Source organism: Cicer arietinum, chromosome 1 (genome assembly GCF_000331145.2).
Source record: "Cicer arietinum cultivar CDC Frontier isolate Library 1 chromosome 1, Cicar.CDCFrontier_v2.0, whole genome shotgun sequence".
Taxonomy (NCBI): Eukaryota; Viridiplantae; Streptophyta; class Magnoliopsida; order Fabales; family Fabaceae; genus Cicer; species Cicer arietinum.
Genome location: NC_021160.2, coordinates 10,643,990 through 10,666,023, shown reverse-complemented (window position 1 = coordinate 10,666,023; position 22,034 = coordinate 10,643,990). Strand labels below are relative to the sequence as shown.

General features: G+C 31.7%; 3 protein-coding genes and 1 pseudogene across 7 annotated transcripts; 3 read left to right on the top strand and 1 right to left on the bottom strand.

Moving 5' to 3' along the window:
- Window positions 1–309: 309 nt before the first annotated feature.
- LOC140921044 (uncharacterized) lies at window positions 310–4,902 on the bottom strand. The gene is made up of 5 exons (XM_073370772.1): window positions 3,375–4,902; window positions 2,788–2,843; window positions 1,620–1,827; window positions 508–1,088; window positions 310–405 (listed from the first exon to the last, which is right to left on the bottom strand). Exons 1-5 carry the CDS (start codon window positions 4,900–4,902, stop codon window positions 310–312), a joined length of 2,469 nt encoding a protein of 822 aa, XP_073226873.1.
- A 3,037-nt stretch (window positions 4,903–7,939) lies between these two features.
- On the top strand, window positions 7,940–12,227 carry LOC101507960 (uncharacterized). 5 transcript variants are annotated; one of them, XM_073370239.1, is made up of 5 exons: window positions 7,940–8,177; window positions 8,911–9,006; window positions 10,336–10,675; window positions 11,119–11,325; window positions 11,637–12,227. In XM_073370239.1, the coding sequence occupies exons 2-5, from the start codon at window positions 8,927–8,929 to the stop codon at window positions 11,931–11,933; spliced, it is 924 nt and encodes a 307-aa protein (XP_073226340.1). In that variant the 5' UTR covers window positions 7,940–8,177; window positions 8,911–8,926; the 3' UTR covers window positions 11,934–12,227. The 5 variants fall into 5 exon arrangements, with proteins under 5 accessions (XP_073226340.1, XP_012573743.1, XP_027188245.1 ...); XM_012718289.3 differs by lacking the exon at window positions 8,911–9,006 and adding an exon at window positions 9,272–9,333 and having other exon boundaries at window positions 7,941–8,177; XM_027332444.2 differs by having other exon boundaries at window positions 7,942–8,177; window positions 8,911–8,995.
- Window positions 12,228–12,382: 155 nt separating this feature from the next.
- On the top strand, window positions 12,383–15,662 carry LOC101509123 (cationic amino acid transporter 5). Its single transcript, XM_012718285.3, has one exon. The coding sequence runs from the start codon at window positions 13,815–13,817 to the stop codon at window positions 15,585–15,587; it is 1,773 nt and encodes a 590-aa protein (XP_012573739.1). The 5' UTR covers window positions 12,383–13,814; the 3' UTR covers window positions 15,588–15,662.
- Window positions 15,663–18,503: 2,841 nt separating this feature from the next.
- On the top strand, window positions 18,504–19,261 carry LOC140919538 (cationic amino acid transporter 5-like; annotated as a pseudogene).
- Window positions 19,262–22,034: the final 2,773 nt, after the last annotated feature.

The window sequence follows — 22,034 nt, the reverse complement described above, 5'->3', positions numbered from 1 at the left end:
ATGAGATACATATTGAGGATGTGGATGATGTTCGACATACTATTTTTAGATCACTTTGACTCGCATTTCAGATCCATTGATACACCAATATTAGAGCTGGAAGATTCAAATTTTAAAATGATTAGTGACAATGAAGAAAGTAAAAGACAAAATACTTTCATGTTTTATTATTACAGCCCTAAGCTGTTTATATAGGAAAAGAAATTACAATAGTAAAACTGAGTAATAATGATAGAATAAAAATAAACATAATAATATAAAATAAAAGAGAATAAAATCTAATTTCTCTCGATTCTTCAACACCCCCCCTCAAGTTGGTGCATAGATATCTGTCATGCCCAACTTGGCTATAATTCGCTCAAAATTGGGTCTTGCCAAACTTTTTGTCAAGATATCAGCAGTTTGCTGGTTGGAAGTCACAAATGGCAGACATATAACTCCAGCATCAATTTTTTCTTTTATGAAATGGCGGTCAATCTCAATATGCTTGGTTCTATCATGTTGTACAGGGTTGTGAGCTATACTTATTGTTGCTTTTCTATCACAGAACAATTTTAAGGGTGAGTCAACTTTCATTTTCAGTTCGTCCAAAAGTTTACGAATCCATAAAAGTTCACAGATTCCTTGAGCCATTGCTCTGAATTCAGCTTCTGCACTGCTTCGAGCAACAACCCCTTGTTTCTTACTTCTCCAAGTAACAAAATTTCCCCAAACATAGGCACAATATCCAGTGGTGGATTTTCTATCAGTAATTGATCCTGCCCAATCAGCATCTGTAAATATAGAGACTTCTCTGTCATTAGTTTTCTTGAAGCACAAACCCTTTCCAGGATTGGATTTCAAGTACCTTAAGATTCGATAAACTGCCTCCAAGTGTTCTTCATAGGGAGAATGCATGAATTGACTTACAACACTCACAGAGAAAGCGATGTCAGGTCTAGTGTGGGCTAGATAAATAAGTTTGCCGACTAACCTCTGGTATCTTCCAATCTCAACAGGAACACTGCCTTTCTCCCAAAGTTTAGCATTTAATTCCATAGGAGTATCTGCTGGTCTACACCCACTCATCCCAGTTTCTTCCAAGAGATCTAGGATGTATTTTCTTTGAGAAACAACAATTCCCTTCTTTGAGCGAGCAACTTCCATACCAAGAAAATATTTAAGCGCGCCTAAATCTTTGATCTCAAATTCTTTAGTCAAATTTTTCTTCAATCTTTCCATCTCAACAATGTCATCTCCTGTGAGAATAATATCATCTACATATACAATTAAAATTGAAATTTTACCAACATTAGAGAACTTCATGAACAAAGTATAGTCTGATTGTCCCTGCATATATCCTTGCCTTTTGACCGACTGAGTGAATTTTTCAAACCAAGCCCTTGGAGATTGCTTGAGACCATAAAGGGATTTTTGAAGTTTGCACACATTTGAACCAAATTTATCTTCAAAGCCAGGTGGGCTATCCATGTATACTTCCTCCTCCAAATCACCATTCAGAAAAGCATTCTTTACATCAAGTTGGTTAAGAGACCAATCTAAATTCACTGCCAAGGACAAGAGAACTCTAATAGTGTTTAATTTGGCAACGGGAGCAAAAGTCTCTGAGTAATCAATGCCATATGTCTGAGTAAACCCTTTAGCAACCAAGCGTGCCTTGTATCTTTCAACTGTGTTATCAGAATTATATTTCACAGTAAATACCCATTTACAGCCAACAGTATTCTTTCCTGTAGGTAATGTCATGACTCTCCAAGTTTGATTCTTCTCAAGAGCTCTCATCTCCTCAAGAACAGCTTCTTTCCACTTTGGAATTTTTAGAGCCTCCTGTATATTTTTTGGAATTTCTACAGTAGACAACTTAGAGGTAAATGCAGCAAATGAAGAAGACAATTTTGAGTATGACACATAATTAGACAAAGGATATTTAGTGCATGATCTAATAGGTTTTCTAATTGCAATAGGAAGGTCTAAATCAGGATACTCGACATGACTCTTAAGAATAGAAGAAGACTTACATGTATCAAGATGATGTGTTGGATTATCTATTGGTTCAGAATCTTGGAAGGGTCGGAGAATGGGTCCTTCATTTCTCTGTTTATGGTTTCTTCTTTCAAAGACATTTCCCTTCCAAGTAGGGTCAATTGTAGTAAACCTGCTTTGTGTCTCTTTATCTGAGTCATTATGTTGTGGCATTTCAGGTGGTCCTTTATTATTATTGAGATCAAGAATTTGATCATTGTGATTTTCATTTGAAATTGTCGCCCCCGAATCTGTCGAAACCTCATTCATAAGTGGATTGAGTTTCAATATGGATTCTTGGGCATTTTCTTTTGGTGCATCAATATAAGTCTCAGAATTTTGTGACAACACTATATCACTTAAAGTAATGATGTTTTCAAAAGTAAAAGATGAATCTTCCTTAAAATTTCCCCCCTGAAGATGAATGTCACTAAAAAATGGTTGATTTTCAACAAAAGTAACATCCATGGTTACAAAAATTCTTTTTGATTTTGGTTCAAAACACCGATACCCCTTCTGAGTTGGAGAGTAACCGGTAAACACACATTTTATTGCTCGTGGATCGAGTTTGTCAAGGTGTTTATGTTCATGAACAAAAGCAGTGCAACCAAAAACTTTTAGTGGCAAATCAGCAGAGACACTAGTCAAAGGAAAATAATTTCGAAAAACATCAAGAGGTGTATGAAAATCTAAAACTTTAGATGGCATTCGATTGATTAAATATGATGCAGTTAAAACAGCTTCACCCCACAAATATTTTGGAACCTTATTTGCAAATAGTAAAGCTCTAGCAACCTCAAGAAGATGCCTATTCTTTCTCTCTGCAATTCCATTTTGTTGGGGTGTATTAACACAAGAACTTTGATGAACAACCCCATTTGCAAGAAAAAAATCGGACAAAAGTATATTAAAATATTCTTTACCATTGTCACTTCTGAAGACTTGAATATTTGTTTGGTATTGAGTGTGCACCATTTTAAAGAAATTTTTGACAACCTGTCCAACTTCCGATTTTTCTTTCAATAAATAAACCCAACAAATTCTAGTATGATCATCAATAAAAGTTATAAACCATTTTTTATTAGAAAATGTGTTTATTCTATTAGGACCCCAAACATCACTATGAATAACTGCAAACGGTTTTGATTGTTTATATGGTTGTGCAGAAAAAGAAGAACGGTGATGTTTAGCAAATTCACAAGTTTCACAATGAAATAAAGATGGATCCTTCTTAGAAAATAATTTAGGAAACAAATGTTTCAAATACGGAAAACTAGGATGTCCTAACCGTAAATGCCATAACATAATATCATCATTATTAGAAGAAACAAAAATAGATTCAAAGCAGGTACTTGTTTTTTGTTGGTCTTTGAAGTCGAGTCCATTGTCAAGATAATAGAGTCCTCCACTCTCCTTAGCATTGCCAATCATCTTCCCCGTGCTCAAATCCTTAAAAGTGCAATGAGAATGAAAGAAGTTAGCTTGACAATTTATATCCTTTGTTAATTTAGTAATGGATAATAGATTACATGATAAATTAGGAACATGTAAGACATCTTTTAAGGTTAACTTAGGTGACAGAATAACAGAACCTTTCCCTGCAATGGCTGAAAGAGAGCCATCTGCAATTTTAATTTTGTGGTTACCTGCACAAGGGCTATAAGAAGAAAATAGACTCGACTCCCCAGTCATATGATCAGTAGCACCAGAATCAATAATCCAAGTATGGCTGGGAGTGACACTAAGTAGAGCAGTATTTGGAAAATTACCTCTCTGAGCTATAGAGCAAGAAGAAGTTTGAGACTCAAGAAGTTTGTACAATTGATCTAACTGTTCCTTGGTGAAAGGAGATGGGCTTGAAGGAGACTGCTTCTCTTGATCAGATGTACCAGCTTGGAGCGCATGACCTTCGTTTCTTTCTTTTTTCTTCCAATTTAGAGGTTTTCCATGGAGCTTCCAACATGTATCACGTGTGTGCCCTGGACGTTTGCAATGTTCGCACCATGGTTTCTTGCCAGCGCTCTTCCCGTCTTCATTTTTTGTGACTAGGGCAGAGCTTTCAACCTCACCAACAGAAGGTGACTTACCCATCATAACACCTTGTCTCGCCTCTTCTCTTCTAACTTCTGAGAATGCTTCCCGAAGTGATGGCAATGGGATTTTTCCCAATATTCTGCCTCGGACTTCATCAAGCCGCTTATTAAGCCCAACCAAGAACATGAATACACGGTCGTTCTCCTGTCTCTTAAGAAACAGAACACTGTCCTCACAACACTTCCAATGATCATCATAGCAGAGATCCAATTCTTGCCATAGTGTCATCAACTCATTGTAATAGGTAGTGACATCTCTATCTCCTTGTTTGGTATGCCACAATCGTGATTTGAGATCGAAAATTTGAGAAGAATTCTGAATATCAGAATATGTTTCTTTGACAGCCTCCCAAACTTCCTTGGCAGTAGGCAAAAACATAAAAGGTTTTTTGATTGTTGATTCCATATTACTAAGCAACCAAGCAATAATAACAGAGTTCTCAGATTTCCAAAACCTGTATTTTGGATCAGTTGTGGCAGGCATTTGCACCTCTCCTGTTAGGAAACCATATATTCCCTTACCGTTTAAAATCAATCTTGCGGTTTGGGACCATTCGACATAATTTTTTCCATTTAGTTTCTGGATTTCAACCTTGAGGGTATTAGAAGTTCCCTCATGGCCAAAAAAGTTGGAAGAACCATTCTGGCTGCTTAGGCCGCTGCCACCGCCACTTATGGCGTTGTCTAAATTGTCAGGGTTGTTGACTACGTCTGATTTTTTTGCCAAACCATCGTCGTTGTCGCCGCTACCCATAAGGGCTACCTTCCATGGGGTATTGTGTGCCATTAGGTTTAGCTCAGTTGGTTAGAGCGCCAAACCCTAATGGTTGTGGTAGCTCAGTTGGTTAGAGAGCCAAACCCTAATGGTTGTGGAAAGGTTTACAGAACCCTAACCAGAGCTCTTGATACCATGAAGAAAGTAAAAGACAAAATACTTTCATGTTTTATTATTACAGCCCTAAGCTGTTTATATAGGAAAAGAAATTACAATAGTAAAACTGAGTAATAATGATAGAATAAAAATAAACATAATAATATAAAATAAAAGAGAATAAAATCTAATTTCTCTCGATTCTTCAACAGACAACAAAAGAGCTTTTGTTATAAATCTGATTCTCTAAAAAAAATAGTTAAACAAGCGGTTTAGAATTATGATAGTCTCAAAAGCACTAGTTCAAATGTCGTTAAATATGGGTTCTTGAAGGAATTTTGGGAAGATGTGAAGACAAATTTATTGAGGTTTGTGAATGAGTTTCACTCCAATGGTAGGTTGGTAAAAAATTTATAATTCCACATTTATAATTTTGATACCAAAAAAAAAGATAATCTTTAATTGTTGTCTGAATTTCATCTATTATCATTAGTGAGTTGTGTGTACAAGGTATTGTAAAAAGTTCATGTGAATAGATTGGAGCGGGAAAATGGGAAGGTCATTTTTTAGTCTTAGACATCATTTGTTAATGGATAGGGTGGATATTAGAATATATTCATACAACTTATGCTTCTATATTAGCTAATGGGAGTCCAACGAAAGAGTTTGCCTTGGATCGATGATTACAACAAATAAGTCCTTTATGCCATTTCTTGTTCTTGATGGCATCTAAAAGGCTTCATGCTATGATAAATGCTTCAGTATCATGTGGCTTATTTCACATGATTCAGATTGGTAACAGAGGGTGTGTAGCTTGTCACATTTACAATTTGGGGAATATATTTTGATTGTGGGAGAGAAGAGTTGGATGAATATTATGGTGATTAGGTCCAATTTTCTGTTGTTAGCAAAGTTGATGGTTAACTTCCACAAAATTCATTTGGTTGGTGTTAATATAAATACTTCTTGGTTGGAAGAAGCAAGTAGAATGTTGAATTGTCTATGTTCTCTGCTTATTTTTTGTCTTTCTTCAAAGCTTTTGCATGTATTATCTCTAAAATTGAATGTTTTTTTTAAAGTATTTTTGTGGGGGGAGTGAGGAGACACGAAAGATACATTGAACCAAGTGAGATATATTGAAAGAACCAAGTTGGTTATGATCAATGCCTTTGATGTTTTGATGACAACAATGTAAGAAGATCAAATTTTTCCACCCATGTTTTGCTTAAGTGTGTTACATGTTACATCATTAAAGGCAGAGTCGGGACAATAATCTGTCTAGTAGTGATTATTAATAAATAATAAGTTGTTTTCATATGGTAATGTGCATAATATATCCACGAGAAGTCTATTAGATGATTATATATGGTAAAGAAAGTAATAGCTAGAAGAAGCGTGTCTTCCAACACAAGTAACAACCATTAAGTACATATCATCTGATAATCATATAATGAGTTGAGTACCATAATATAACAATATCTAATGTTATCAATGTCTGTTGACGGAAAGTGAAACACAAAATCAATATTAATACAAATGACTTTAGAAAAAATATATCTAAGATCAAGGATAAACTTCATTAAGTGTCTCACAATCTATTAGTGGAAAGCGACCACAAATTATTAAAACCTTGAATGGATAAAACACTCAAGTATCATATAGAAAAATATCATCTAAATGATTTACAGTTTACTAACAACAAGTGAAACATCAAATAATATTATGGTACTAAGAATCTTCACTCTTTGTCACACAACGTCAAATCAGTCTTCTTGAAAGGCTTGACAGTGGTAAATGCTTTCAAAATATAAAAATGTTGAATATATAAGAGAACTTACTCATATATATATAATGTCTTAAAAATTTGTGTGAAGATGTGATAAAAAAACCTCTTGTCGTTGTGAATCATTGTCTCATTGTTGCTCTTGTACTCTAGACTTCTCAATAGTCTTTTTCACATAGATTAAAAAAAATTGATAAATAAAATAAAATTACGATTTTATCAAATTAACCATTGATATATTCTTTTTATCATAAATACAAAATAGACAATAACTTAAAAGTGATACACATACACATTAATTAATTTGTACAATTAAAAAAAATTATTAAAATTACATTAAAAATATAAATATCACTATTTTAAAATAACTTTTTTTTGCAAGTCTGACAATTATTATAAAACAAATAAAGTAATAATGATTAATGAAAATAGTGGTTGATGTGTATTTTATTTTATACTTTTTTATCCAAAAAACATGTATCCTTTAAAGTTCAATAAAAGAAACTAGTTAAGGTATTGTTTGAGGTGATTTTTTGTTTTAACATAAAAACGTTTGTTTCTCTTCAAATAAAGTGATTAAAATTCAATTTGGGTTGATTTTTACTTTTAAAAAAAATTAATTAAAATATTTTTATGATTTTTTTATTTATATACAATTTAAACAAACTATTTTACTCTAATTTTTTATTGGCTTTTTGATGCTTAGACGTTAATCTAATCGTTTATTGCTTACTTGTTCGTTACTCTCCTCACTTGTTACATGTTGGTTAATCTTTTGGTTCATTTTGAATTATTTATATATTTCTCTTTCTACATTAACAATTTAAGGAAACTTTGATAAAACCATAATTATTATTACTTTAAACTTTCAAAAGAACAATAAAAGATTTCTTAAAAAAGAAAGATAGAAAATAATACATTTAAATTCTCTAAAATAATTAAAGTTTAAGGTGAAAAAGAATAAAAAAAATTATTATTATGTGTCAATAATACACATCTCCAATTTGTTAATCAATGTTCGTAATATTCATTTTATTTATTAAATTGAATTTAGAAATCCTAATCCAAAAAAAGAATTGGAGTGGCAAATAAAAAACCAATTTAAAAATGAAAGAAAATTGTTCTAGAAAACAAGAGGAACTAATAATAAATCTAGGGGCTGTTGTTGATTGATTCCCAAATTCACAATGACAATATCTATGATTTATGGCTTATTGGCTTTGTAAATAAGGAAACATTATTTTCTCTCTCCCACTCTTCCACGCAACACACTACAACTTTTTATTTTCTTCATCTATAAAATGGACATGTGAATCAATGATAATTGTGTAGGTGAAGTTTCTTGTGTGGACCATTTCTGATTTGGACACAAAGTATCAATCCTTTTCGGTTTCTTTAGCTTCTGTTGGTAAGAATAACATTCTTTTCCATCTCTTATCGTTGGAATATTTATTTATCTGTCTCATTTGCATAAGGGATTTGTAAAAGAATCATCTTTTTTTTGTGAAATATTTTCTGGGTCTTGTTGCCCTAAACACACTAGTATTGCATTTGTAATTGTATGTTTTTTCATGGAAATTTTTTCTTTTTTTAAATGGTGTGTCATGCATGTATGTATGTGAGTATATATGTTTTATTGGGAATTTTTTTAAATTTCAATTTTAATCAATTCCCATTAATTAAGATTTTACTGTTATGTTTGCAAGCTATGCCTGGAACTGGAAACATGAATGTTGGTTTGTTTGTATCCATGGTTTTATATTCAAGATTGATTCAGGAACTGGCCTGTCTGCCGGTTGGTTCAACCAAGGTTGGTTCAGAGTCCTATAGAATCAGATTGAACCACATTTGGTTCAATTGATTTCATTTTTTTAAAAATCTTTTTTAATACTTATTTATATTATCAGTCATCTGGTTCAATGGTGGTTGAACTGATTGAACCAATTAAACCATTACTTAGAAGTTTGATCGGATCGATCTCTGGTTCGACAACATTGGTTTCTTGTCCAACCATTGTAGGAGGGTAGATGGACTGATTTCAGATTGAGGGTTGTTGTGATGATGATAGAGATTGGAGAATATGCTAAATTTTGGAATAATTTCTACCTGCTTTTAATTTATACACTTATTGTTAATTTCAGATTGAGTGTTGTTTTGATGATAGAGATTGGAGAATATGATACGTTGCGGAATTATATCTGGATGCTTTTACTTTTCTTACTAATTGTTAGTAATTGGTAATTTCTATGTCATTATTGTGCATGCATTGTTACATTTTCATTTTAAGCTCATGGATCTTAGGCATTTAAATGGCCCGTTACAAAGGAAATGGTTTAGGTGATAATATTCTTTAAGTGGTTTGGCTCAATCATATTTTATTTAACATAGAATGATTGTAACATGAGACTCATAATAGACAATGTGGTTTTGTAAATCTGTGTAAAAGTTTCTCTTCCTAATGCTGAGTTCTGTATCAAATTACGAATTTACGATCATGCTTAGGTAGCCAACCATAAAGGAAGTTCAGAAATGATGTTTGTCTAACAATTCCTTGAAATGATCATGTAAGCAAACCAGTTAACTTCCTAAAAGCCTTGTTAATTACCTATTTCCAAAGTGTAACTTTTTACTATAATTTAAGTGTAAAGTTACAGATAAATGTAGATCACTGCATGGAATATATTTAACCTGAAGATCACATTTAGGTTGATACTTGACAACTGAACAATGAGGCAGTACAATATTTAACTATCTAAGAGAAAATTAGCTCTTTGTCATTTTACCGTGATTTCAAGTTATTGGATGTCCTGAAATGTTTATACCTTCAAAAGAATTCTAATTCAAGACCATTTTAATATCCCATAATATAAATGTTCATGCTTTTCTAATTCTGAATTATCCTACAAATTGGTTTAGTGGTTTCCTTATATTTTTTCCATATGTATGCCTTTATAACAGAGTACTGGCCTTCATGTTGTAACATTGAAACTTTCATATCTGTGTAACTTAAATTGATTTTTTCTCTCTCAGTAAGTGTATGTGTACCAATATGTGCGTTTTATAGTCACTTGCTGATATAATCCATTTCTTTTTTGTTTTCTGCTTGCATTTATCCATGATTTATCATATTTAGAATTGTGCTAGCAGAACACTTTCTAACACATTGTCCAAAACACTTTATTTTTGGGTGAAATCCATGTGGTTCCCACTAAATCTTGTGGGTCTTAGTCCTTATTTGGCGGGACCCATTCTCAGAGTGATATGATTCACGTGAGTTTCATGCTATAATAATGTGTGATGGAAAAAAGCATGTTAGAGGGTGTGTTTCTCTCATATTTAATATCAAACTGGTTTTTATCTAGTAGATCACAGGTTTTAGTATTTAGTTGAAAGTTTCTATTTTGTACTATAAGATAATTTAAACTACCAATTGAAAACTATTATTCCCTTGCCTTTCCATTTTGGTTTGAGCCAAACAATTTAATAAGCCATATCATCATGTGAGCTCTTTGATAATTGAAATTTCTTTTCAACTGAACATGCTGATTTTGGAATCACATATGCAGGCTTTTTTTTAAAATCAATTTTGAAGTTCAATACTTTGCCGTGAACAACATAGCCACTAAGGCCCCTCCAATTTGTGCTACCATGTCGATACTGCCTAAATTACGGTGTGTCACTGTTGATGTTACCGGCACCCTAATGGCTTACAAAGGGGAGCTTGGTGACTATTACTGCATGGCAGCCAAAGCTGCTGGCCGTCCATGCCCGGACTACAAACGTATGCATGAGGGCTTTAAGCTTGCATATAAGGACATGGCAAAGAATTATCCATGTTTTGGGTTTGCAGCCAAAATGCCAAACATTGTGTGGTGGAAAACTTGTGTGCGAGATTCATATGTTAGGGTAAGATACTTTTCGAAGTCATTACAGTTGGTGTTTACATGTCAATATGCCTATGTTGCTTCCGTGGTTTGAAATTTGGTTGCAGTTGTGGTTACACTGCAAACCTTTATATTGTGGTAAAATGTGGAAAGATGCAGCGATAATTGCGGGTGCCGTGATGTTCTGGAGATCTCTAAAACTGTTATGTTACGGCCGCAATATACATTAACTGTAATATGGTTATTTTTATTTACAATAGCATATTGACAATATGCTGTTGTTTTTATTTACATTAACACCAAGTTCTCTTAAACAACAAATGTTTAAGTTTAACCCTATTGATGCGTTCAGCTTTATTCTAAGCTATCTAAAGGAAACAATGAATTGAAGATTTATGATACCTGCAATCTCATATGTGAAAATTCTCTGAATTTGATCAAGGAGAAGTTTTGTTTTTCTGGCAGGCTGGATATGAATATGATGAGGAGACATTTGAAAAGATTTTCAGACGCATCTATGCATCCTTTGGTTCATCTGCTCCATATACGGTCTTTCCAGATTCGAAACCATTTCTTAGATGGCTTCGTGGAAAGGGTCTCAAAGTTGGCATTGTGAGCAATGCTGAGTATCGATATCGGGATGTGATTCTTCCAGCTTTAGGTTTAAATGAGGTAATCTTCCGACAATTTTTGAGTTCTCGTGCAAGGCTGCTTTAGAATGTTAGCATAAAGTGTAGCACCGCTGTTTTGAAACACAAGGGCTTACTGATTCAGGATCAATGAATTTTAATGAATCCAATGCTCCTATTAGATCAACTTGAAGAAAATTATGTTGAACTTTAGTCTATTCAGAAGCCAAGTTTACTAATCACTTCAAGCGTCTTTGCTCGTTTGCATTGTTAATGTGGTTATAACAATTAAGTCCTATACACTCGTGTCCCTGAGATAAGAATGTTTGATTGTTAAAATATTTGATGATGCAGGGATCCGAGTGGGACTTTGGCGTGTTTTCTGGCCTCGAAGGCATTGAGAAGCCAGACCCAAAAATTTACAAGATTGCACTTGAGAGGGCTGGAAATATTGCACCCGAAGAAGCTTTACACATCGGTGATAGCATACGCAAAGACTATGAACCAGCTAAGAGCATAGGGATGCATGCACTATTGTTGGATAGATTTAAGACACCAGAAGCTGAGGAGTGGAGAAAATCCGGGGGAGTTGTTCTTCCTGATTTAATAGCAGCACAAGAATGGCTGTCTTCAGAGAAGTCAACTTACTAGAGGTTCTATATATTTGCTGAAGTAGTATATTTATATATATCATTTTCCTCCTCTGATGACATGACTTTGTTCTGTAATGTTCCAGCGGGTATCATAACTGCATGTATCTGAATATTGATCTGCAGAGCCATGCTTGAGTGTATCTATTGGTAGGACTTTGTTCTTCTGATATAGCTCTACCATAACTTTGCAATACTTTAAATGTTTCTTTTCCTGGTTACTAAGTTTCCCATGTACTTTACCTCCTCAGTTGCAGAGGAGAATGAGCATTATCAGATATTAATATTTCCAAAAGGGGGTTGTGAGAGTTGGGTTGCTAACTTGGCTCAAAATTTTACTTGATCATTATTTTCTCCCTCATTAATATAATTTTGAAGCGAAGAAAAGATCATTCAGTGATAAAAAATAAAAGTTAGCTACCAGCTATAATTGATTCAAAGGAAATCATGATCAAACTCATGATTATCAACAACCAATAAAATTCCTTGAAAGTAGAAGCTCATAATATTATTCTTTCTTAAAACAAAGACGGTGATCCAGTAACTCTGCTGATTTGACAAAAAATGAGAAAAACAAATATCAGGGAGTTAACAACTGATGCTTGTTTTCTATTGTTTTTATTGAATCTAACATTTTATCATATCACTGTTTTAGCCTTAAGGGGGCGGAGGACCTTAAGCCTCTACCCTACCTAAAGGTGGTGAAATGATTGTGTCAAAGTTTTGAGCAATATTCAAGTATTGATGCATTGTAAACCAAATGAAAAGGGAATTAATTTTTAATAATAGCTTATTGAATTTAAGTGTTTATGACATGAGTTTTCATATGATAAGCATAATTAAACTGTTTAGGCAAACACTTGCCATATTCCAGCTAGATGTAACTAAACATAACTATGAACAATGTCAGAATGATTTTGAATATTACTTGCTATGGCCCGACACACATACATACAAATGTTGATTCTCATTCCTGCAATGGATTGGTTTTTCTTTTGAAATTCTGCTCTATTATCTATACGTAATACAAAGAAAAATCAGACAGGGATTCATTAGTCAACAGCGGTGTTGACTTGAGCAGAAAAAAATGACTAAATACTGAATTATAATTAAATAACAAAAACCAATAAAGTTTTCAAATATGAAGGCCACATATGGACAATACTTACACCGACATTATTGGGGATGTGAATTTTGTACACATATTGGTCTACAATCATATACACTAATGCACTGTTCATAGCTGTGGAGTATTCATCTTCATTAGGTGGAATATTGTGACAACTTCAATTATTTTTCCAAAGAGAAACATGCGTGCCTTGACAACTCATCATTTGTATCCACAGAAGTAAAATCTCTTAAACTTTTTTCGATAGAATGTTGTGAGATTAGTTTAGATATGTACTTTAGAGACTAAGGATGTATTGGGACTGAGGGTGTTTAAGAAAAATCTATGTATTGTAAAAAAATTCGTATTATGTAATTCTTTAGTTGTCATGAGATAATAGTTGTGATTTTTTCTCTGATTTTTAGAGTTTCACGATATATTCTTACTATTTACAATTTGATTGTGATCTTTTTAAGTTCTATGGCTGTTTTTTCCAACACTAACCTCTAATGCTCCTCCATACATATCGATATTTGACTTATCTTACAAGTGTAACCGTAATATCTTACATTGGCCTACTAACACCGTCTTACATAGCCAAAGAGGTGTTAAATATTCTAGTGTAGCCGAAGAGGTGTTAAATTCCACACTAAATGACAAAATAATTTTTGGCATATAGTTGAGATCATTTTTACTTCAAAGCAATCATCTTGTTTTCTTCAGCCACACGTTCCAAACCACTCAGCAGCTTCAGCAAAGAAACAATTTCTTTGAATGGCTTCCACAAAAGGCTTGGATGACCATGAACCACAAAAAACCTATTGGAGATGGAGCAAACAAGATTTCTTGCCAGAAGAGTCCTTTCAAAGCTGGAACAACTATGTTTATGCTCTTTCACAAACATGGTTAAGGTTCATGGATCGTCTCCAAAGCCGATCAGACGATGAAACCGAGACACGAGAGCTGAAGAAACAAAGTGAGAATGAGATGAAAAAATGCCTCAATTGGTGGGACCTCATGTGGTTTGGCTTTGGTGCAGTGATTGGTGCTGGAATCTTTGTGCTAACTGGCCAAGAAGCTCATAACCATGCTGGTGCAGCAATAGTCTTATCCTATATTGCTTCAGGAATTTCAGCAATGCTTTCTGTTTTCTGTTACACAGAATTCGCTGTCGAAGTTCCATCAGCAGGTGGTTCATTTGCTTATCTAAGAATCGAATTAGGCGACTTTGTTGCTTTCATAGCAGCTGGAAACATACTTCTTGAATGCATACTTGGAGGTGCAGCTGTATCAAGATCATGGACTTCTTACTTCACAAGCCTATTGAATCGTCCAAAAGATTCGCTTCGCATCAAGACACATCTTAAAGACGGATACAACTTACTAGACCCTATAGCAGTCGCTGTTCTGGTAATCTCCGGATTGATCGCAATGATCAGCACAAGAAAAACTTCGCTTCTCAATTGGATAGCATCTGCGATCAACACGGTTGTTATCATATTTGTAATCATTGCGGGGTTTTCTCACGCCAACACGTCAAACTTGACGCCTTTTTTACCTTATGGAGCTAAAGGTGTATTTCAAGCTGCTGCAATTCTTTATTTTGCATATGGAGGTTTTGACAGTATTGCAACCATGGCTGAAGAAACTAAAAATCCACCAAAAGACATACCAATAGCCTTGGTTGGTTCAATGTCAGTGATCACAGTGATTTATTGCTTGATGGCACTTTCACTAAGCATGATGCAGAAATACACCGAGATAGATACAGGTGCTGCTTTTTCAGTTGCATTTCAGAAAGTTGGAATGAATTGGGCAAAATATGTAGTAGCTTTTGGTGCATTGAAGGGTATGACAACAGTTCTTTTAGTTGGAAGATTAGGACAAGCACGTTACATCGCTCACATCGCGCGTTCTCACATGATTCCTCCATGGTTTGCTCTTGTTCATCCAAAGACAGGAACACCTATAAATGCTACACTATTGATTACAATTTCAAGTGCTTTCATAGCTTTTTTCACTAGCTTAGATGTTTTATCAAGTTTGATATCAGTAAGCACACTTTTTATTTTCATGATGATATCTATTGCACTTTTGGTGAGGAGGTACTATGTTAGAGATGTTACAACAAGAGAGAATCAGTTAAAATTTGTTGTGTTTTTGATTCTAATTGTTGGTTCTTCAATTGGAATTTCAGCTTATTGGGGATTGAGGCCTAATGGTTGGATTGGATATACTATTACTGTTCCTGTATGGTTCTTTGCAACTCTTGGAATGTCACTTTTTGTGAGTCAACAAAGGAAACCAAGGTTTTGGGGTGTTCCTCTTGTTCCATGGTTGCCATCTATGTCAATTGCAACAAATGTATTTCTTATGGGATCTTTGGAATATGAAGCTTTTATAAGGTTTGGAATATGCACTTTGGTAATGTTGATTTACTATGTCTTTTTTGGCTTGCATTCAACTTATGATATGGCTCATCAACAAGAGAAGGTGCAAAACATCAAAGTGAATCACATAGAGACTGCTAAGATTGAAGGGCCTTAATGTAATTGTCATTTTTATCTTCCACAACTCAGTTTCACTAGTTATATTAAATTCTACATGCTATTAGTCATTGTATTTTTAAGAGCAATAAAGAAATCTAAAGACATATAACTGAAAATAAATTAAGGTTTGATAAAATAGATTTCTTTTTTTGCTTAATCCTCTTATTTTTAGATAAAAGAGTTTTGTTAATTCGGACTTTATTTGAGAATAAGTAAAATCTAATATATAATTATTTCGATCAGAATTTTAACTCAAATATTACATATCGATTCAACTTTCTTTGAAGTTAATTAAACCCTTGAACCCAACTCTCAACCACTTTGTTGATTTGATTAAAAACTAGTTACTTTCTACTTCATGCTTAGTTAACATTGGATAAAAATGAATTCCTCTCCATTACATGTAAAATTCTAATCGGAGAGAGCAACATTTACTTAAAATAATTTTATTTTAATTTATGTGTCATTGTTTATCCAAATGAAACTTTTTATTTAATGGAGAAATCCAAACTCACCACACACTGCTGAGATTTCCTTTGCTTTTCAGCATAGTTTTGATGCACTCATTGTAGACTATTGTTGGGTCACTCAAAAACAAATTCCATAAGTTACAGGACTACATAAGAAAAATTATTCACTATATAATGATGTATCCATGTATCACATGATACACAATCAAGTTTGTATTAGAAACTAAGGTACTAATTTATTATATATATTTAAAACAGACCCCCAAATGTCACTTCACCCCGAATGTTATTTCATTTTATTTCATCCACTTATACAAAATATTTCTATACAAAATATTTCCCACATCACCTAAACACCTCTTCTCCTTTCTCCCCTCTCGATCATCTCTCAATGTCTAATCTCCTTCAATCCTCCTCTCAATAATAATATTATTTTATAAATTATAAAATTATTTTACAATTTAATAATAATTTATAATTTATATTATTATCAAATTATTTTATAAGTTATTTTATAATAAATTATAAATTATTTTATAATATTATTAGTCATTAAATTCAATGGAAAAAAATCACATAATCACTCATAAATATTTTATACGTTAAAAACTCAATTACTCATTAATGCAAGCTATGTTTGGAACTGGAAACATGAATGTTGGTTTGTTTGTATCCATGGTTTTATATTCAAGATTGATTCAGGAACTGGCCTGTCTGCCGGTTGGTTCAACCAAGGTTGGTTCAGAGTCCTATAGAATCAGATTGAACCACATTTGGTTCAATTGATTTCATTTTTTTAAAAATCTTTTTTAATACTTATTTATATTATCAGTCATCTGGTTCAATGGTGGTTGAACTGATTGAACCAATTAAACCATTACTTAGAAGTTTGATCGGATCGATCTCTGGTTCGACAACATTGGTTTCTTGTCCAACCATTGTAGGAGGGTAGATGGACTGATTTCAGATTGAGGGTTGTTGTGATGATGATAGAGATTGGAGAATATGCTAAATTTTTGAATAATTTCTACCTGCTTTTAATTTTTACTCTTATTCTTAATAATTGTTAATTTCAGATTGAGTGTTTTTTGATGATAAAGATTGGAGAATATGATACATTGTGGAATTATATTTGGATGCTTTTACTTTTCTTACTTATTGTTAGTAATTGGTAATTTCTATGTCATTATTGTGCATGCATTGTTACTTTTTCATTTTAAGCTCATGGATCTTAGGCATTTAAATGGCCCGTTACAAAGGAAATGGTTTAGGTGATAATATTATGTAAGTGGTTTGGCCAAATCATGTTTTATTTAACCTAGAATGATTGTAACATGAGACTCATAATAGACAATGTGGTTTTGTAAATCTGTGTAAAAGTTTCTCTTCCTAATGCTGAGTTCTGTATCAAATTAAGAATTTACAATCATGCTTAGGTGGCCAACCGTAAAGGAAGTTCAGAAATGATATTTGTCTAACAATTCCTTGAAATGATCATGTAAGCAATCCAATTAACTTCCTAAAAGCCTTGTTATTTACCTATTTCCAAAGTGTAACTTTTTACTATCATTTAAGTGTACAGTTACAGATAAATGTAGATCACTGCATGAATTATGTTTAACCTGAAGATCACATTTATGTTGATACTTAACAATTGAACAATGAGGTAGTACAACATTTAACTATCTAAGAGAAAATTAGCTCTTTGTCATTTTACCATGATTTCAAGTTATTGGATATCCTGAAATGTTTATACCATCAAAAGGATTCTAATTCAAGACCATTTTAATATCCCATAATATATATGTTCATGCTTTTCTAATTCTGAATTATCCTAAAAATTGGTTTAGTAGTTTCCTTATATTTTTTCCATATGTATGCCTTTGTAACAGAGTATTGGCATTCATGTTGTAACATTGAAACTTTTATATCTTTGTAACTTACATTGATTTTTTCTCTCACCGTTAGTGTATGTCTACTAATATGTGCGTCTTATAATCACTTGCTTATATAATCCATCTCTTTTTTGTTTTCTGCTTGCATCTATCCATGATTTATCATATTTAGAATTGTGCTAGCAGAACACTTTCTAACACATTGTCCTATTAGAAATACAAGGAGTATTCCAAATCCAAATAAGCACATATAATCAAGTCCAACTAGAATAAAATTAACCATTGATGTAACCTATAATGAAAATTATTTTTGTTTGATCTCAGCCAAAACCCCTAGAGAAGTTTTTATTCTCAACAAATTGATAAGCATAACATATTTAGTGGCGAGATATGACAATGTTATATGTTTTCCAAATTAACGCCAAATAGTTAGGAGTCGTTCACGAAACAATCTTGTACTCTGTTCTCAAGCCTATACTGCAAAATTGTTGAAATTTGTTTTTTATTTAGCAAAATCGTTGAACATAATGAAAAGCTTCTTACAACCGTAAACTTCAAAGTTCAAACAGAAACCATTTCCTAAACCAAACCCCAACGTTGTTTCATTCATGCCATGTCATGCCAAACTCTTCAACATTATTTCCCACAAACTTTCTCAAACACTCACTTCAACAATATCATCATAAACCCCTATCTCTCCTTCTCTCTCATTACTCTTTTTTCACTAACTTAGATGTTTTATCAAGTTTGATATCAGTAAGCACACTTTTTATTTTCATGATGATATCTATTGCACTTTTGGTGAGGAGGTAATATGTTAGAGGTGTTACAACTAGAGAGAATTAGTTAAAGTTTGTTGTGTTTTTTATTGTCATTGTTGGTTCTTCAATTGTAATTTCAGTTTATTGGGGATTGAGGCCTAATGGTTGGATTGGATATACTATGAATGTTCTTGTATGGTTCTTTGCCACTCTTTGAATGTCACTTTTTGTGAGTCAACAAAGGAAACCAAGGTTTTAGGGTGTTCCTCTTGTTCCATGGTTGCCATCTATGTCAATTGCAACAAATGTATTTCTTATGGGATCTTTGGAATATGAAGCTTTTATAAGGTTTGGAATATGCACTTTGGTAATGTTGATTTACTATATCTTTTTTGGCTTGCATTCAAATTATGATATGGCTCATCAACAAGAGAAGGTGCAAAACATCAAAGTGAACCACATAGATACTGCTAAGATTGAAGGGCCTTAAAGTAATTGTCATTTTTATCTTCCACACCTCAGTTTCACTAGTTATATTAAATTCTATATGCTATTAGTCCTCATATCTTTTAAGTGCAATAAAGAAATCTAAAGACATATAACTAAAAATAAATTAAAGTTTGATGAGATAGATTTTTTTTGGTTTAACCGACTGATTTTTAGATAAAAGAGTTTTGTTAATTCGGACTTTATTTGAGAGGTAATGAAAATCTAATCTATAACTATTACGATCATAATTTTAACTCAAACATTACGGATCAATTCAACTTTTTTTAAGTTAATTAAGTTCTTCAACCCAACTCTTAATCACTTTGTTGATTTGATTAAGAAAGAGTTACTTTCAACATCATGCTTAGTTAGCATTGCATAAAAATGAATTATTCTCCATTAAATGAAAAATTCTAATTGGAGAGAGCAACATTTACTTAAAATAATTTTGTTTTAATTTTATGTGTCATTGTTTATCCAAATGAAACTTTTTATTTAATGGAGAGATCCAAACTCACCGCACACTATTGAGAGTCCCTTTGCTTTTTCAACATAGTTTTGATGCACTCATTGTAGTCTATTGGGTCACGCAAAAACGAATTCTATAAATTACAATACTATATAAGAAAATTATTCAGTACACAATGATGTATCTATGTATCACATGGATACACAATCTATTTTGTATTATAAATGAACAAATGTACGAATCTCTTATAATATATTAATACAGAACTCCAAATTGCATTTGGGACAATTCATCTTCATATATATCATATACTCTAATATTTGATAACTCATTAAAAAAAATTAATTTGATCCTTTCTAAAGCACGCTATTTCTTTCATCTTCTACTTTTAATTTATGTAATACAAATTTTTCACTTGTCCATCCAATATGTAACACAAACTTTTTCACTTGTCCATTCAAGTACAATTATTTCATATGTTATGCAATTTTCAACTTTAATTAATCACTCAATTATTGATCAATACACTTAAAGGCTCTAATTACTCATCAAACTTTTCATTTCAATAGTTCATACAAAAAAGAACAAACATAAAGATCCATTACTTTTTCAACCACCCTCTTGCTTTTGGTTAGTAATGATAATGACATTATGAAATTCAACCAAGGCACACTTATTTGTGTGACACATTCTCAGGTCACATATTCTTCAATAATATTGTTCCTATGTTGTCAATAATTGTTGAAGATCATATATAACTATTAAATATTTGAAAATGGATAATTTTTAACCATTTTACTATTCACTCGAAAATTTCTATGTGTTAAACATCAACAAACTCTTCTTGCTTATATTTTTTTGTAACCCACTTTTGAAGTTTCTTGTTGTGACAAATAATTGTTTGAAAATTTCATTTCATATTATAATTATTTAGATGAAACAATAGTTAAAGTAATTGAAAATTTCTCTACCCAAAATATCATAACTATAGAATTTGTTTAAATTATGTATTGAATTTTCATTTGACTTGACAATTTTGTGTAACTAACATTTTGATTATATAAGAAAGATTATTATTATTTAAGGTTTTTGTACTTTTAGAAATTTCTATTTTATTTTGTAGTGTTCCTTCCATATACATCACATATATTTGCACACATGAAAAGTTATTTTAATATTTTGAATACTATTATAAACATTATTTTTAACAAACTACCACTCATGAATGAATGTTATACTAAACTGTAAGACAAACAATATTATTTAGTGCATGTTTAGATTGACAGGATTACGATAAACATATAAAATAAAAAATATCAAAAAGTATAAAAATTATAAAATCTAATGTTTCAAAACTAATATAAATCATATAAAATGAAAAACATATTATGGTTAAATGTAAACTTTAACAATAAAAAAATGTATAACTATTTAACAAATATATTAGAAGGAACATTTCAATGAAATCAAAAATCTTGTATAAACCAATTTCATATTTAAAAACTATTAAAGACAAGAATTGCATCTCTAAAGTTGTAAAATCTTATAAATTATTTCATATTTCAATATACTTTACATGAATTGTATTAGTCAATAATATTTTACCTTTTTCTTTGTACTATAAAGCAAATCTAATTTATATATAATTATTAACAAATATATTTACTTTTAGACACATAAACGTTTGAGTATATTATACACTAAAACAAAAATTGCATTACTTTTAAATTATATAGTATTGTTACTTTATAGTCACTAATATATTAATTACTAAATGATATTTTTTATATTATTGTTACATATTATTGCAACGCGCGAGTTAATATCTAGTTTATATAAATACAAAATCTAATTGTATTAGAAACAAAGAAAGAAACGAATTTATATAAATGCATATATTAATTTAGATTTAATTAATTTATTGTTGTTGTTTGATAATCACTCTTCCTCCTCATTAATATAAATTTAATATTGTTTTTTTCTTCTTCAAATGCGATGTATTTTTTTCGTTAGTTTAATGTATATGGTTTCATTTTTATGTTATTAATATAATTTTTTTAATTATTATTAATATTTGTTTAATTTTTTTTTTCAATTTTAATGTATTTTCTTTGAAATTTATAATATAATTTAATCATTTTAATTATAATTATTTTTAATTATACTTATAATAATTATTTATCATAATAATAATAATTAAAAAACTTAATTAATTTATAATTTATTAATGTATTTTATTTTACTTTATTATTAGTATTTCTATTTTTTAAATAATTTAATTAATTTTAATTTATTAAATAATTAATAATAATTATTAAAATAAGAAGGAAAAAAAATTACAATTACTAGTAGCAGGGGGCT

Bases quoted from the DNA above. Each gene is read 5' to 3' on its own strand.
- LOC101509123 (XM_012718285.3), top strand. From the start codon at position 13,815: ATGGCTTCCACAAAAGGCTTGGATGACCATGAACCACAAAAAACCTAT.
- LOC140921044 (XM_073370772.1), bottom strand. From the start codon at position 4,902: ATGGCACACAATACCCCATGGAAGGTAGCCCTTATGGGTAGCGGCGAC. The intron at 2,844-3,374 runs GTACCTGCTTTG...ATGGAATTGCAG, and splicing joins CAAAGACCAACAAAAAACAA to AGAGAAAGAATAGGCATCTT. The intron at 1,828-2,787 runs GTTCCAAAATAT...AAAAATATACAG, and splicing joins CTTTACTATTTGCAAATAAG to GAGGCTCTAAAAATTCCAAA.
- LOC101507960 (XM_073370239.1), top strand. From the start codon at position 8,927: ATGATAGAGATTGGAGAATATGATACGTTGCGGAATTATATCTGGATG. The intron at 9,007-10,335 runs GTAATTTCTATG...TCACATATGCAG, and splicing joins TTACTAATTGTTAGTAATTG to GCTTTTTTTTAAAATCAATT. The intron at 11,326-11,636 runs GTAATCTTCCGA...TTGATGATGCAG, and splicing joins CAGCTTTAGGTTTAAATGAG to GGATCCGAGTGGGACTTTGG.